The sequence below is a fragment of the Pelodiscus sinensis genome, chromosome 11, assembly GCF_049634645.1.
Source record: "Pelodiscus sinensis isolate JC-2024 chromosome 11, ASM4963464v1, whole genome shotgun sequence".
Lineage (NCBI taxonomy): Eukaryota > Metazoa > Chordata > Testudines > Trionychidae > Pelodiscus > Pelodiscus sinensis.
Window position 1 is genome coordinate 6843780 of NC_134721.1, and position 16927 is coordinate 6860706.

At 45.6% G+C, this 16927-nt stretch overlaps 1 protein-coding gene across 2 annotated transcripts in view; it reads left to right on the forward strand.

Annotated features, from left to right (window-relative positions):
* Positions 1-399: 399 nt before the first annotated feature.
* Positions 400-16927, forward strand: part of LOC102446585 (monocarboxylate transporter 2-like) — a 70300-nt gene continuing 53772 nt past the window's right edge. Inside the window, exons 1-2 of one of the 2 annotated variants that reach the window (XM_075938554.1) lie at positions 400-535; positions 3315-3573. In XM_075938554.1, coding sequence (XP_075794669.1) covers positions 3357-3573 — 217 coding nt within the window. In that variant the 5' untranslated portion in view covers positions 400-535; positions 3315-3356. Of the gene's footprint in view, positions 536-3314; positions 3574-8282; positions 8359-16927 lie in introns of those variants that run through there. The other variant, XM_075938555.1, reaches the window with a different exon arrangement.

The following is a 16927-nucleotide window of genomic DNA, read 5'->3' on the forward strand; positions in this document are numbered from 1 at the left end:
CGAACCCAAAAGCCGGGGCGGCGCACAGCAACTCGGCGCTCCCCTCCCCCGCCCCCTTCACAATTGTAAACCTCGCCCGGGGCAGGAAGGGGATGTGCGCGTCCCTTTCACTGCGGGCCTGGCCTTTCACACCGACCCGAGGTTCCTTTTTCACAGTGCATTAGATCCCCCCAGCAGCCGGCTCTGCAGACCCCCGGGCCGATGCCTGGCAGAGCAGCGGGGCATCTCGCCAGGGGTGGAAGCCTCGGGGGGAGTCTCCAAGCCCCGCTCTCGAGGGTTTCGTTGAGGGGAGCAAAGGAGGAGCCAGGGTCCCGGGCAGAGCGTGCAAGAGGCTCAGGGCTTTGCCGGGGTGGGACGGGGACACTTCCCCGGGCAGCGCGTGTGCGGGGCGGGCGGGAGGAGGGAGCCTGCCCCCAGCCCCGCCCCCGCGCCGGCTTTGGCAGCGCGGGCGCCTCATTGAGACTTTCCGCCAACTGGCGCTTTCCCGCCGCTGCTACCAGCGCAGTGCCCGGGCCCGGCCGCGCTCCGCCCGCAGGTGAGTGGCCGCCCGGGGCAGGACCCCCCCGGGGTGTTTCCAGAGGGGGGCGGCCGGGAACTTGCTAGGGAGCAAGTAGTGGAGTGGGGGCCACGTGCATGGGGGAGGGGGGTGACCTGCAGGCGCAGCCTGTGCGCTGTGCCCCCGTGTGCCGCGTGCATGTGCCTGCGTGTGCACCGTGTCCCCGTGTGCCGCCTGCATGTGCCTGCGTGTGCACCGTGTCCCCGTGTGCCGCGTGCATGTGCCTGCGTGTGCACCGTATCCCCGTGTGCCGCGTGCATGTGCCTACATGTGCGCCCTGTGTCCCCGTGTGCCACATGCATGTGCCTACATGTGCGCCCTGTGTCTCCGTGTGCTGCCTGCGTGTGCGCCCTGTGCTGCCCTGTGCCGCATGCATGTGCCTGCCTGTGTGTGACACGTGTGCCACGCACATGTGCTTGTGTACGCACCTTACACGTGCTTGTGTGGGCACCCTATGCTGCCTGTGTGCTGCATGCATGTGCCAGTGTGCACACCTTATGTACAGCTGTGTACGGTATGTATGTGTCTACTTATGTACATGCTGTGCAGTTTTACACACTCATGTTTCGTGTGTAAAGTGTGTGTGCCGCATGTATGTGTGAATATGTGTGTGCACCCTCTGTGTTCAGCACCAGAAGTGGAGTCCAATGTGTCTGCTGCTCACCTATGCAGCCAATGTACAGTCTTGTGTTCTAGATACCAGCGTGCTCCATGTATCTTTGCCATTCCAAATGCTCATGAGTCCTGTTAGCAGAGCCCTGCGAATATGTGGATATTTGCTTTTGAGGGTATCTGCACTGAAGGATTTGGAGGCGGATATCCATGGCTCATTTTTGTATCTAGAATCCTGCAAATTTGTAGCTATCTTCTTTCTATCTGCAGGTATTCCCGTCCATGGATGTTGATGCGGATATCTGTGGTTAATTTTTGCGGATACTGATGCAGATGGGGATACAAATTTTGTATCCGCGCTGTCCCTGACACGTGCTTTAAGCCAATGTATCCAATGTACTCTGTGTGCTGTGTGCTCATGTACGTCATTTATAGTCTGCATGCTATATGTGCATGCTTCTTGTACTGCTTCTGTGTATCCGTGTGTGTTCACAATGCCTTACATGTATATCTGTTTCCCGTGTATATTGTCTATGTATACTACATATGCATGGGCATGTTGTATGTTCTATGTGTCGTATGCGTGTGTATTCTCTGTGGATTGTATTCATTTGGAATGTGCATGGCACATAATAGTGTCCTTCATTCTATGTGCAGGCACATACGCTACATATAATCTGTGCGCCTGAGCATGCATGTATATGTTGAGAGTGAATTTTCCCACTGATGGTTCTGTAGTAGTCACACTGTCTTTGTGCACCTGGCTGTATTTTCAAGCACTTTCCTGCTTATGTGTAGGGGGTGGGGGCAGTTTTCCTTTAAACACACAAAACTGTATGAAGACGATACACTGAGACAATTCTGTTATCTCCATAAGAGTGGAAAGTTACACATGGAACAACTTTTTTCCTGGTTTTATATCCCAGAGTGAGCCAACAGAAGCTACTAGAGTTGCAAAGAGGTGTGGAAATGGTTAAAAATTAGCCTATTAATTCTTAAATAAGGTTAAAATTTTGTCATGAGTATTTTTAGTACAAACCACGGCGAGGCCACGGGCAGTAAACAAAAGTTCACCGAAGCCTGTCCCTGTCTCTGACTTTTATTAAAAATAACTGTGACAAAATAGAGCGGGAGCAGAATCCAGTGCCCATCCTTCGGGCTCCGAGGGCCACCCATAGTGCAGAGTGCAGAGGCACTGGGCCCACAGCTGGGAGCTCTGGGGCAGCTGCAGTGACCCACGCTGCCTACAGCTGATGTGGAAAACATCTCGAGGTGACTGGAAGTCATGGATTCCATGAGTTCTGTGACTCCAGGACAAAATCGGAGACTTACTAAGTAATAGCCACCCCAAAAGACTTCTTATGGAGATCCCTGGCCTCTCATCGTTGGAATAGAAAAGTGAGTAAACCAGGCTGAGTGAGGACAGCAGGGGGTTAGTAGATTTAGAATTAGCTGCTGCCCATTACACTGAAGCACAAACTACAATGAGATTTATCTAGGCACTGTGTGTTCTAAAACAGTGTTTGAAGTAGGGGTGTAAAATCCCGTTTAATCAGCTAACTAGTTAAACTTTAGCTTTAACCATTTAAAAGATTAAGCGGATTGGGGGGGGGGTCGTTTCAGTCCAGCTGGAGCAGCCCCCACCTATGGTGCTCCCGGCCCTGTAAGGCTCCTGGCCCCATGCGGGGCTGCTGGCTCCCACTCTGATCTGTGGTGCAGTGGGCCTGGTGGGGCTGGAGCAGCAAACAGGGGTTACTCCCACGTGCCAGTGAACCATTCAGGAAGGGTGATGCTTACCCAGCAATGAGTTAACCAGTTACCCATTCGCATCCCAAGTTTGAATGTCTATTGACTCTGCTCCATTGGGTTGCCAAACCTCCAGAATTGTCCTGGAGTCTGCAGGAATCCGCATCAATCTCCCAGAGATTATTGAACGCAACCCTGGAGACCTGAATAGGATATTTTAAGGAAATGACATTACGTCCATGTTGGGAAAACAGTCTCTTGGAAAAGCTTCAGTCAGAGCTGGTGACCTTACTCCTCCACCAAACCCTGACCGCTGAAAGTGAGCAAGCAAGAGAGCGAGAATTGGCTGTGGAGAATTTGCCCAAGGACTAACTTTGCGTGTGTGCACTTTGTTTTTCAGACTTCCAGAGGAGAACTTTCTGGGCTTTAATTTTACCTGGCCATGCCGCCTCCAGCTAACACAGGCCTGGCCTACACCCCTCCTGATGGGGGATGGGGATGGGCAGTAGTATTCGGCGCATTCATTTCCATTGGATTTTCATATGCTTTCCCTAAAGCCATAGCTATCTTCTTCAAAGAAATCCAGGATTTCTTTGGCACATCCTACAGTGAGATTGCATGGGTGTCTTCAATTATGTTGGCCACGACCTATGGCGGAGGTGAGTACATCAGACATACCCAGTTGATTTTGTTTTTTTCTAGTAAGGGAGTAGATCCTGACTAATTTGAGACTGTGTATGTTGGAGGACTAGTCGTCCTTTAGAAAGCTGTACTTGGATAACGAAATCATGTTTAACATGCCACTTAAAGTAAATATTTCAAAATGTGATTGTCAAAAGTGATTTAGGGACATATTGTCAAAGGTATTTAGGTGCCTAAAGATGCAGCTAAGTGCTTAGTGGGTTTACAAAAACACCTATTTAAGCATTTAACTCTGACTGATGGAAATCAGGCACCTAATCTACTTAGATGGCTTGGAATACCTTACTAGGTGCCTTTCTGAATCTTTAGGTGCCTATATAACCTTTGAAATGTTGGGCACTTTGGAGCCTAGATCCTATTCACTTTCAAATGGGATCTGATGTGATTCAGTCCCTTTTGAAAATAGGACTTTGCCTCCAAAGTCAGGTAGGTGCTTTTTACCCGTAACCTTTTATAAAGCCTTGTGTCTTGTTCCAAACTTTTTAAATGTTGTGGCATGTCTAAGAGCGAAATTATGGTGATTATTGATCTGCTTGGCCTTTCAGGATTATCTTTGTCAATTTTGCAGTTGAGCAACCTTAACTGTTACCCAGCTACAAGTGTTTTGTTAAATAGGTAGCTATCAATATCCATAGGTAAGTCACACAGCCAGTTATCCTCCTATTGTCCCCCTTGGCTTGCATTCAGAATTCTCATCCTCAGTATATTCCCCCACCACATCCAATTGCCTTTATGAACATGGGCAATATACAGGACTCAGGGCGGTTGAGGAAGGAGAAAGCATGGGAATAGCATGGTTTGTGTGTGTGTGGTAACTGAGCCTAGGTTGACTGAAGTAGTGAGAGGGGAATGAGGCTGTGGGAGATTTGGGCTGAATAGGCAGGGATGAGAAGCAGTGAGGCTGTAATGCTAGAAGTGCAGATAGAATGAAAGAAATGGGAAAAACCCAGGGAAGTCAGTGTTGGAAAATAATCCAAATGAGTCGAGGGACATGGGATGTGGAACTCAACCTGGTCCTAGAAAAGATTAGGGATGTAAAATCTCGTTTCATCAGTGGTGGAGACTGACATTTTCTACTCAGTAGGATGGAACATGCAGGGTTTCCCTTGTGTGTGTGATGTTTTGGGTGTCCGCTTTTTCAGTACACCGTTGTTCACCTTTGCCCCTGATCTGCTGCATAAATGGTATTAGGATGGCTTGCTGCACACATTCAGAACAGCCTGTTTGATCTCATGTTTTGTGTAGCTTCAGTTACCCAGAACAAATTTTACATCACATCAGGCCCTTTATTGGCAGGAATTTGGACTTTAACCCTCTGTGCCTCTGATAAAGTATCACCTGAGCTCCCTTGGTTGGAGCCAATGAAAGTCTTCCCCACTTTGTTTCCCAAGCTACATCAGTGTGAAGGGGGCATAAGATGTCTGCTTTGACAGCATGCTGGAAATGTTTTTCCTTGCTTTGGCTTCACCAGTAACTTCTCCCAATCAAGGTGGTAGCTATGAAGCAATTTGGCCTGTACAGCAAAGGCATTAGGGACAGGTCTATACTAGATCTGGAAGGTCAACTTAAAATATGTAGCTGGAGTCAGCTTACCTTAAGTCAAGTTTGGCGGCATCCACTCAGCGGGAGGCTGACGCATGCAAACTCTCCTGTTACCCGCACAAATTTTATTATCCCTTCCACGCTGTAGGGACACACACCTTTACCCAGTTTCTAGGGTTCAAGGTGCAACCCTGTGAATTTACACACCCACCCTTACCCAATTCCTAGGGCTCAGTGTAATAACCCGCGGGTTGGCAGGATCGTTAGCCACTTGAAAGAGCGTCACACAGTAATGTCCTTCTCCTCTATTTACTGACAATTCCCAAACAAGCAGAATGCACTTGCTAAGCACACAGTGTCATGCTCACCAATCCTGATAAAGGCAGGCAGACTTCCCTTGTTGGCCAGGCAATATCAGTGTCTCTGGTCTTAGGCTGTGTCTCGGAGGTGAGTTCTTCTTTTCCAGGTCTTCCCCCTCCTCCTGGTCCTCTTCCAGCCTTTTCTTCCTTCTGCTACTCCTGATGATCTTTCCCCTCTTCTCCTTCTTGAACCCGTTTTTATAATGAAACCTGGGTCTTGCTTAGCTAGACCGCAACCAATTATTTTAGTATAATTTTACTAATCAATCATAACAAAATTACCTAACCAATCATACCCCACCACCTTACTTGATTTACACCTAGCAAAATTAATTATACAACAGACAGAAACAGTTACAAACCAGACAGATATCATACAGTCAAACAATAGGAAAGTGTAGTGACAATGCTCATAGGACAAGGATTCCACAACATCCTCTATTGATAAGCAGTTTCTTGCCAGACAAAATGGTGTTACGCACAAATTTCTTTATATCTTGAGATCTGTTTCTTTATCTGGTGACAGTGAGGGAGCTATCAGGGCAAAGTCCCCTCCTCACAACCTGGTGTGACACTTTGTAATACAGTGTAGATGGAACGGTGAGTACGTGACTCCAGGCCTTACAGTAATGGCTGCTGCTCTTCAGTCTGGCTGCAGAAGGCGGTTTTGGTTCAGGCCTAGCACAGGCCTTCCAACATGGCTACAGAAAAGCCATATTGTTACACTCCCTTCAGCTTCCCTTCCTCCTTGCGACTGTGAGGAGTATAGGAGCCTGCAAGAGCTGTCCTCCGCATTCAATTTATGGGTCTAAACTAGACCTTCTAAATTGAACACCAGAGCGTCGATCTCCAGCATGGCGAGTGGAGACGTGCGCTGCAATGTCTTTGGGAGTAGCATTGCCAAATATCTAAGACCTTGACCTAATGCCCATGGAAATCAATAGGATTCTTCCCGTTGGCTTCCCTGGCATTGGAACAGACTCTATGGAGAAGCTGGCAGAGTTTCCTGATAACTGGCTACGGTATTCAGCCAAAATCAAGCACTGAACAGAGCAGTGAATGAAGCCGTCCCTTGAATTGTAGCTTATTGTTGTTGGTGACAGGCTGTAGCTACTAAATAGCAATAGTTAGTCACCCTCATAAAACAGAGCTTATTAGGCAGCTATTACGTTTTGCTACTTCCATTGTAACAAGCTGTCTGGGTGGTCTTTGGTTAAAGTAATGTCAATACTGAACCTGAATTGGAATTACAGCAAGTTACTCCCATTTTTACAGCCATAGACTATCCCTTTGCATTCCTTTACAATAAAATGAAACTAGTTTCACCCTGACTGCCTCCCAGTCTAACAAGGCTGCTGTTAGAGACTTGTTTTAGCCTCTGAGAACCCTGATTACTATGTCTGATGGTGTCAGTGGTTCGTAGTCAAGCTTGAAGGGCATATCAAATGGGATCTCACATAGATTTGTTAAGGGCGTGGGTCAGTTCAACATCTTCATAAATGATTTGGATAATGGCATAGAGAATACACTTATAAAATTTGCAAATGGTATCAAGTTAGTTGAAAGTGCTTCAGAGACAGGATTAAAATTCAACATGATCTTGACAAACTGGAAAAAAGGTCTAGAAGAAATAGGATGAAACAGTTTCCTTCCCTTATGGACTAATGCACTCTGGGAAGGTTAAAGGCATACCTGTGCTGAATGCTGTATGGATGGTATGGGTGACCTAGTGTTTAATTCAAAAGCCCATTGAAATCAATATGAGTTTTTCAGTGGACTCCAGGGGTCAGTCCCATAAAACCCGTGTCTGCAAGGACCTGAGCATCTCTTTCCATGGGCACGTAGGTTCTCCTTATCTCAGAGGAGTATTCAGAAACATGCAGGCCCATCAGCGCCAACCCACAGGTGAGATATATAATTTTTGTGGAGAAGTTACATTGCTACCCCTGAAGCTCATTATTGGCTGTGCATTTAATCCCTTTTGCATGGCTATTGATAAACAATCACAGAATCAGAGAAATGTAGGGTAGGAAGGGACCTCGCTGGTCTAGTCCCCTGCATGGACACAGCACTAGGTATTATCCAGCACATTTCTGACAGGTGTATGTCTAACCTGTTCTTAAAAAACCTCCACTGATGGAAAGTCCACAGCCTCCCTATGTAATTTATTACAGTGTTTGATTACCCTGACTGGAAAATTTTGTCTAATGTCTAACTTAAATTGTCCTTGCTGCAATTTAAGGCCATTGACTCTTGTCCTGTCCTTGGTGGATGAAGAGAGCACTTTCTTTTTATCACAGTCTTTTATGTACTTGAAGACTGTTATCATATCTCCTCCTCAGTGATCTCTTCTCCAGATTAAACAAAACCAATTTTTACAGTCTTCCCTTGTGAGTTATAGTTTTTTTTAGACCTTTAATAATTTTTTGTTGTTCTCCTCTGAAATTTCTCCAGTATGTCCACATCTTTCCCAAATTGTGGTGTCTAGAGGTTGGCACAATACTCCAGTTGAGGTTTTACCAGCACAAAGTAGAGCAGAAGAATAAGTACTCATGTCTTGCTTACAAAAAACCTGCTAACAAATCCCAGAATGATATTGGCTTATTTTTGCATCGGTATTAAATTGTTGACTTATATTTAGTTTGTAACCCTCTGTAACCTCTGGATCATTTTCTGCAGTACTCCTTTATACTTTGATTGATTATTCCTTCCTAAATGTGGAACTTTGCTTTTGTTCTTATTGAGTTTCATCCTATTTATTTTAGACCCTTTCTCCAGTTTGTCAAGATCATTCTGAATTTTGATCCTGTCTCTGAAGCACTTTCAACCCTTCCTAACCTGGTACCATTTGCAAATTTTTTAAGTGTACTCTCTATGGGTATGTCTACACTACCCCGCTAGTTCGAACTAGCGGGGTAATGTATGCATACCGCACTTGCTAATGAAGCCCGGGATTTGAATTTCCCGGGCTTCATTAGCATAAGCGGGGAGCCGCCATTTTTAAATCCCCGCTGCTTCGAACCCCGTGTAGCGCGGCTACACGGGGCTCGAACTAGGTAGTTCGGACTAGGGTGCCTATTCCGAACTACCGTTACTCCTCGTGAAACGAGGAGTACCGGTAGTTCGGAATAGGCACCCTAGTCCGAACTACCTAGTTCGAGCCCCGTGTAGCCGCGCTACACGGGGTTCGAAGCAGCGGGGATTTAAAAATGGCGGCTCCCCGCTTATGCTAATGAAGCCCGGGAAATTCAAATCCCGGGCTTCATTAGCAAGTGCGGTATGCATACATTACCCTCCTAGTTCGAACTAGGAGGGTAGTGTAGACATACCCAGAGTCATTATCCAAATCATTTATGAAGATGTTGAATTGACCCACTCCCTTAACAAATCTATGCGGGATCCCATTTGCTATGCCCTTTGAGCTTGACTATGAACCATTGATACATCAGACACTGTAATCAGGCATCTTAAAACAAGTCTCTAATGGCAGTCTTGTTAGACTGGGCTGCAGTCAGGGTGAAATTCATTTCATGCAGTGGTCCAGAACAAGTTCTGTACATCATTTCAATACCACTCGAGTCCCCTTTTGGGGTTAAATGTATCTGAAGTGGCACGTAAACTTCATGCAGACTCTCTGCACAATGGTGAATTTCATCCTTATTAACTGGCTATTTGGATTTTGATGATGTAGAATGTTACATTGTCTAAAGCCTTGTCAACACAGTGGACACTGTAGCTGTGTCATTGTCGTGTAGACACCGGCTATCATGAAGAAAAGATCTTTTCAATGGGCGTAGTTAATCTTCCCCCTGGAGAGGTGGGAGCCACATCAACAGAAGCATAGTTTAGGCTTGGATTTAGGTCCCCTGCGCTAGGTCAACCTATGTTTTAGGGGTAGACGAGGCCTAAAAAAGCGAACGCAAATGAACATTGGAAAATAAAGCAACTAGTTTGCTCCTTGGTTTACCTGTTTTGATGCTGATAAGTGCTTTAGGGGTTTTAGCTGTGTTAGTCTGTTACTGAAAAAAATTAAAAAACAACGAATGGTCCTGCACACCTTACAGACTAACAAAAAATTTAAAGGGTATCATGAGCTTTCATGAAGAAGTGGGTTGTACCCACGAAAGCTCATGATGAAACCATCTACACTTTTTGTTAGTCTCTAAGGTGTTTCAGGACTACTTGCTTTTTAAATGCTTTAAGAACAGCCCCGTTTGTAAGTCAAAAATAGATGTTATAAATTAATTATGCTGCTTGAAAGCTGGGATCCCTGTCAGCTTTGAGAGAATATTATTTTTGATATGTCATGGAAGATGGGAGAGATTCCAGAAGACTGGAAAAGGCAAATATAATGCCCTTCTATAAAAAGGGAAATAAGGACAACCCAGGAAACTATGGACCAGTAAGCTTAAAAGTGTTATCATGTTCCCCCTCAGGCTTCCCTTTTCCATACCTCACAAACACAAAGTGCTACCAGACCATTTGTTGTTCAAGTTTATCCTGTAAAGACTAATTCGGCTACTCCCTAACAATTCTATCAGTCTTTCTGCATAGATAAGGCCCTACTTGAATTGCAGGATGATTGTCAAACAATTGTGGCTGAGTTGCAGACAAGACATGGAAAACTGTGGAAAAGTAATAATGGACTTTTATTAATTGTGATAATTTGGAAAAGCGAAAGAAGACCTGTTTGTTTAAGAAACATTGGCTGGAACATTATAAACACTCAAATATTATGTTAGGCCTGCTTTTTTTTTTTTTTTTTTTCATAACCAGGCATTTTTCTGCAACTATATGACAGTCACTAATGCTTGGGGTGGCAGCCTGAGCCCCAGCCACTATCAGCTTGGATAAATGGGGTTCTATACTCATGGGCTGTGTCTACACTGGGCCACTTATTCCAGAAAAGCAGCCGCTTTTCCGGAATAACTTGCCAGCTGTCTACACTGGCCGCTTGCTTTTCCAGAAAAGCAATGATGATCTACTGTAAAATTTTCAGTGTTTTTCCAGAAAAACTATGCTGCTCCCATTTGGGCAAAAGTCCTTTTCTGGAAAAACTGTTCCGGAAAAGGGCCAGTGTAGACAGCACAGTAGTCTTTTCTGCAAAAAAGCCCCGATCGTGAAAATGACAATCGGGGCTTTTTTCCGGAAAAGCGCGTCTAGATTGGCCATGGACGCTTTTCCGGAAAAAGTGATTTTCCAGAAAAGCATCCTGCCAATGTAGACGTGCTTTTTCTGGAAATAATTATAACGGAAAACTGTTCTGTTTTAAGCATTTCCGGAAAAGGGTGCCAGTGTAGACGTAGCCATGGAGAAAAAAGTATGCAAAAACTGGATTGTGCAAAATAAGCTAATTGAAATCAAAATTGTGGTAAAAGCCTAATAATGCAGGATCTGCAATTTCTTCAGTATTTCAAATTAAGTAGAGCCTTACTCATAGGTCATACTTTCTAGACCTTTGATCACCTTTTTTTGCTCTCCTTTGGACTTTCTTCAATTTGTCCTGAAATCTGGCACCCAGAACTTGACACAATACTCTAGGTGAGGCCTTATCCACTCGGAGTGGAATTGAATTATTGCTTTGTATGTTTTGCTTACAATGCTCCTGCTAATTCAATCCCCAGAATGATATTTGCCTGCATTTTTGTAGCAGTGTGACACTATAGAACCCCAGATCCCTTTCTGTAGATTCCTTTCCACTGGTCATTTCCCATTTTGTATGTGTGCAACTGATTGTTCCAACCTAGGTAGAGTACTTTGCACTTGTCCTTATTGAATTTCTTCCTGTTTCCATCAGACCCTTTCTCCAGTTTGTCCAGATCATTTTGAATTTTAATCCTGTCCTCCAAAGCACTTGCAGCCCTCCCAGCCTGTCTTCTGCAAACTTTATAAGTGCGCTTTTTATGCCATTATCTAAATAGTTGATGAAGATATCGAACAGAATGGGACCCAGGATCTCTTACCATATGCCCTTGCAGCTTTGCTGTGGATCCCTGATAACGGGGGGTATGTCTACACTACAGCACTAATTCAAACTAACTTAATTCGAATTAGTTAATTTGAACTAAGCTAATTTGAATTAGTGCATCTAGACCTAATAACTAATTCGAATTAGCATTTTGCTAATTTGAAATAGCATGTACACATTGAGTGGACCCTGAACCGAAGTTAAGGTTGGCTGGAACCAGTGCCGGCAGGGCATCAGGTTAGGACTTAAGAGTGTGGAGCTGCTGCCTCAGGCTAGCCGAGAGCTGTGCTTAAAGGGACCCGACCCCCAATGCGGACAGACAGTTCTCAGGGTTCCCCGCTTGCTTGTCTACTTCGATGAGGGACAGCAAAGCAGTCCTGTCTTGGAGTGCCCTGAGTGCCCGTACTCGGCACATCACAGCACACGGCCATCAGCCTGGCTGCCCTTGCCGCAGGCTGCCATCCGGGGGGAGGGGGGTCAATCAGGGAGCTGTCAGGATCCAGGAGGCCCTGCAGGAGAGCTTTCACCCCGAGGAGCCCGCAGAGCCACCCCAGTCCTCCCCATTGGGGGCTCGTGCCCCATTCCTCCCTCACCTTCTTCCACTTACCCCTCCCTAGCCCCCCTTCCTGATGTAAAAAATAAAGGAAACGTGTGTTCAAAAATAGAAACTCTCTTTATTTAACAAATGGGGGGGGGGGGGTAGGAGAGGGATTAACCTCTGGGGAGACTGGGAAAAGGAGGTGGGAGAGGGGAGGTGGAAACCTGGGAGGAGGGAGCTGGAAAGGGGAAGCCAGGGGAAGAAGGAGGAGGGGAAGTATAAAACTATGGTACACCATATCTTCAGTACTGTGTACAGATATGGTCTCATTACCTCAAAAAAGGTATTTTGGTCTTGGAAAGGGTTCAGAAAAGGGCAACTACAATGATTAGGGGTTTGGAACAGTTCCCATATAAAGAGAGGCTAAAGTGACTGGGACTTTACAGCTTAGAAAAGAGGAGACTGAGTGGGGATATGATAGAGGTCTATAAAATCATGAGTGGTGTGGAGAGGGTGAATAAAGAAAAGTTCTTCATTAGTTCCCATAATAGAAGGACTAGAGGACACCAAGGCTATGTCTAGACTGCAAGCCTCTTTTGAAAGAGCCTCTTTCGAAAGATACTTTCGAAAGAGCCTCTTTCGAAAGAGAGCGTCTAGACTGCACGTTGATCTTTCGAAAAAGCGGCTTGCTTTTTCGAAAGAAAGCATCCAGTGAGTCTGGATGCTCTCTTTCGAAGAAGCCCTATTTACATTGAAGAACGCCTTCTTTCGAAAGAGGAACTTTTGAAAGAAGGCGTTCTTCCTCGTGAAATGAGGTTTACCGCCATCGAAAGAAAAGCCGCGTTCTTTCGATTTAATTTCGAAAGAACGCGGCTTGAGTCTGGACGCAGGGGAAGTTTTTTCGGAAAAAGGCTACTTTTCCCGAAAAAACCCCTGAGTCTGGACACAGCCCTAATGAAATGAATGGACAGCAGGTTTAAAACTAATAAAAGAAAGTTCTTCTTCACACAGCACATAGCCAATCTGTGGAACTCCTTGCTACAAGAGGCTGTGAAGGCTAGAACTAGAGAGAAGGCTAGTTTAAAGAGAAGTTAGATAAATTCATGGAGGTTGGGTCCATGGAGTGCTATTAGCCAAGGGGTAGGAATGATGTCCCTGGCCTCTGTTTGTGGAAGGCTGGAGATGGATGGCATGAGACAAATAGCTTGGTCATTGTCTTCGGTCCATCCCCTCCGTGGTATCTGGTGTGGGCCGCTGTCGGCAGACAGGCTACTGGGCTAGATGGACCTTTGGTCTGACCCAGTACGGCCGTTCTTATGTTCTTATGTTCTAAGCTCAGGGCTTAGGGTCGGGGGTTTCACTGGACCAACTTGATTTTCATGCAAACCTGCTCCTGGGTTCGCATGTGGCCTTTGGTGGCCAGGCTGGCAGCTCTCCTGCCCTAGACGGCCACTTTCCTGTGCCTAGTGCGGAGGTCGTGGATGTTGGAGGCCTCCCCCCAAACCTCGATGAGGTCCACGATCTCCGCACTAGACCAGGGAGGCGCCCGCCTCTTACGGCCCTGGGCAGGCTCCTGGGAGCCGCCAGCTGGTCCTGGGAAGAGGCGGAGGGCTGGATGACTTCGGGTGGCTGGCTCATGTCGTGCCAGGTGCAGCGTCTGCTGTCTGGGTGCTGGCAGGCTTGCAACTGACACAAGCACTGTAGCCAGACCGTGCCCCTTTAAGGGCTCCGGGACCGGGAGAGGGGCAGAAAAGTTTCCCTGGTTTGGCCCAGAGTGGCCACCAGGGCAAGCTGGGTAGGGCTAGCCTCCAACTAGTTCGAATTAAGTGGCGACACAGCCCTTAATTCGAACTACTTAATTCGAACTAGGCGTTAGTCCTCGTAGAATGAAGTTTACCTAGTTTGAATTAAGCACTCCGCTAGTTCGAATTAAGTTCGAACTAGCGGTTTGTATGTATAGACGCTATGAAAGTTAATTCGAACTAACGGCTGTTAGTTCGAATTAACTTTGTAGTGGAGACATACCTGGGTTTCCGAGAACATTTTCCTAAGCAGTATGTACTCACCTTATATAAGTTCTGTCTACATTTCACTGTCCATCCTTGACATGAGAAGACCATGCGCGACAGTGTCATCAAGCCGTAGTAAAGTTAAGAAATACCTGTGATTGTCCCCACATCCATGCTGTATGCAATTGTCTTATCAATACAAATATGCATAACTTGAAGATGCTTTGGACAAAATACCTCATGTAACCTGTTCATTTTAAAGTCACACCCTGCTGGATCTATATCTCTGATTTTGATGCAAAATGCAGGACAATGTAGCACTTTAAAGACTAACAAGATGGTTTATTAGGTGATGAGCTTTCGTGGGCCAGACCCACTTCCTCAGATCAAATAGTGGAAGAAAGTAGTCACAACCATATATACCAAAGGATACCATTAAAAAAATGAACACATATGAAAAGGACAAATCACATTTCAGAACAGGAGGGGGATGCAGGGGGGGGAAAGGAAGGAAGGTAAGTGTCTGTGAATTGATGATATTAGAGGTGGGGAGAGTGGGATGTTTGTGAGCTAATGGTATTAGAGGTGATAATTGGGGACGCTATCTTGGTAATGGGTAAGATAGTTTGAGTGTTTGTTCATTCCTTCTCGGAGAGTTTCGAATTTTAACATGAATGACAGTTCAGATGATTCCCTTTCAAGTGCAGATGTAAAAGGTCTTTGTAGCAGAATGCAGGTGGTTAAGTCATTGAGAGAGTGTCCTTTCTGGTTAAAATGGCAAGAAACTGTTTTTTCTTTGTGATCTTGTCTGATATCTGTTTTGTGGGCATTAATCCTTTGGCGAAGTGTCTGAGATGTTTGTCCAATGTACATAGCAGACGGACACTTTCGGCACATGATAGCATAAATTATATTTCTGGATGCGCAGGAATATGTGTTCTTGATCTTATAACTCACTTGGTTAGGTCCAATAATGGTATCAGCAGAATGAATATGTGGACAAAGCTGGCAACGGGGTTTGTTGCAAGGGAAGGTACCAGGGTTGGTATTAGTGTGGTATGTCCTGTGGTTGTTGGTAAGAATCATCTTGAGGGTAGGTGGTTGTCTATAGGAGACTATGGGTCTGTCTCCCAGAGCCTCTTGGAGTATGGTATCCTGTTCCAGTATAGGCGTAGTTTATTGATAATGTGTTAGACAGGTTTAAGTTGGGGGTTGTAGGTGATGACAAGTGGTGTTCTATTGTTGGTTTTCTTGGGTCTGTCTTGAAGTAGATGGTTTCTAGGTATTCGTCTGGCTCTTTCAATTTGCTTTTTTATTTCTCCGGGTGGGTAGTTGAGGTTTATAAATGCTTGGTAGAGATCCTGAAGCTTCTGGTCTCTGTCAGTGGGATTAGAGCAGATGCGGTTGTATCGAAGGGCTTGGCTATAGACGATGGATCGTGTGGTGTGTTCTGGATGGGAGCTGGAAGCATGTAGGTAACTGTATGAGTCGGTGGGTTTTCTGTAGAGAGTGGTGTCTAATTTTCCATTGTTGATTTGTACTGTGGTGTCCAGGAAGTGGATCTATTGTGTAGAATGGTCCAGACTGAGGTTGATGGTTGGGTGTAGGTTGTTGAAATCTCTGTGGAATATCTCCAGTGTTTCTTGGCCATGTGTCCAGATCATAAAGATGTCATCGATGTACCGTAGGTAGAGGAGGGGTGAAAGGGGACGGGAGTTGAGGAAACGTTGTTCTAGGTCAGCCATAAAGATGTTAGCATACTGTGGGGCCATGTGTGTACCCATGGCTGTGCCGCTGATCTGGAGGTATAAGTTGTTCTCAAACTGGAAATAATTGTGGGTGAGAACAAAGTTACATAGGTCTGCTATCAGGTTGGCAGTAGTGTCCTCTGGGATAGTGTTTCTAATTGCTTGTAATCCGTCTTCATGTGGGATGTTGGTATATAGAGCTTCTACATCCATGGTGGCAAGGATGGTGTTATTGGGGAGGTTATCGATGTTTTGTAGTTTCCTTAGGAAGTCAGTGGTGTCTCGGAGATAGCTGGGGGTGTTGGTTGCGAAGGGTTTGAGAAGAGAGTCTACATAGCTGGATAGACCAGTAGTGAGCGTGCCAATACATCTTATTTTGATGTGTGTATCATTCTTGTATGTAAAGTTAGAGGTATGGGATATGGAATGGCTTATGGTTTTAAATGTGCAAATGAAAGCCATCGAGGGTGTTTTCCTCAAGGTTTGGGTGATCACCTGTAAACAGTGTTTTAAGTCTAAGCAGTGGTTGGTCTTAGGAACACACATGAGGACCCCACCTGTAGGAATCTGAGCAGGTAATTTTCTGTGAAGGGGTGGAATGTAGAGACAAAGAATTTCTGCCTAAAAAGGCTATTTAAGATGCAGTTTTTCAGGCTTTCATTTTTGGCTGGCATGTCACTCCCAAGAGTGTGAACTAGGGACCCCAGGAAAAATGATCTTCCCTGGATTGGAGGTTTAGCTGGAATAAGAACAGTTTTAGGTTAAGTTTGTGATGAGTTTTAGGGCATTAGACCAAGCGATGCATTTTCTGTTAGTTTAAATTTGTAATTCACTTTGCTCTGCCTGTTCTCACTTGCAACCACTTAAATCCTACTGTTTTTATGTAATACAATCACTTTTATTTGCTATCAAGCTCAGTGTAAATAATTGTTACCTGGGGGAGCGATCAGTGTGCACATCCCCCTTTCATTGTTAAAGGGGGCTTACTGGAATAATTCATTTGGGGTTCTGATCCCATTTGGGGGTTCCCAGATGCTGGGCTGTAACTGCATTCTCCTGAGGCGTGAAGAGATTCAGTGTCTGTATTGCTCTTTGGAGGGGAGAGGGCAGTAATCTCAGCTCTGTGCCTTGGATGGGGGAGACCAGG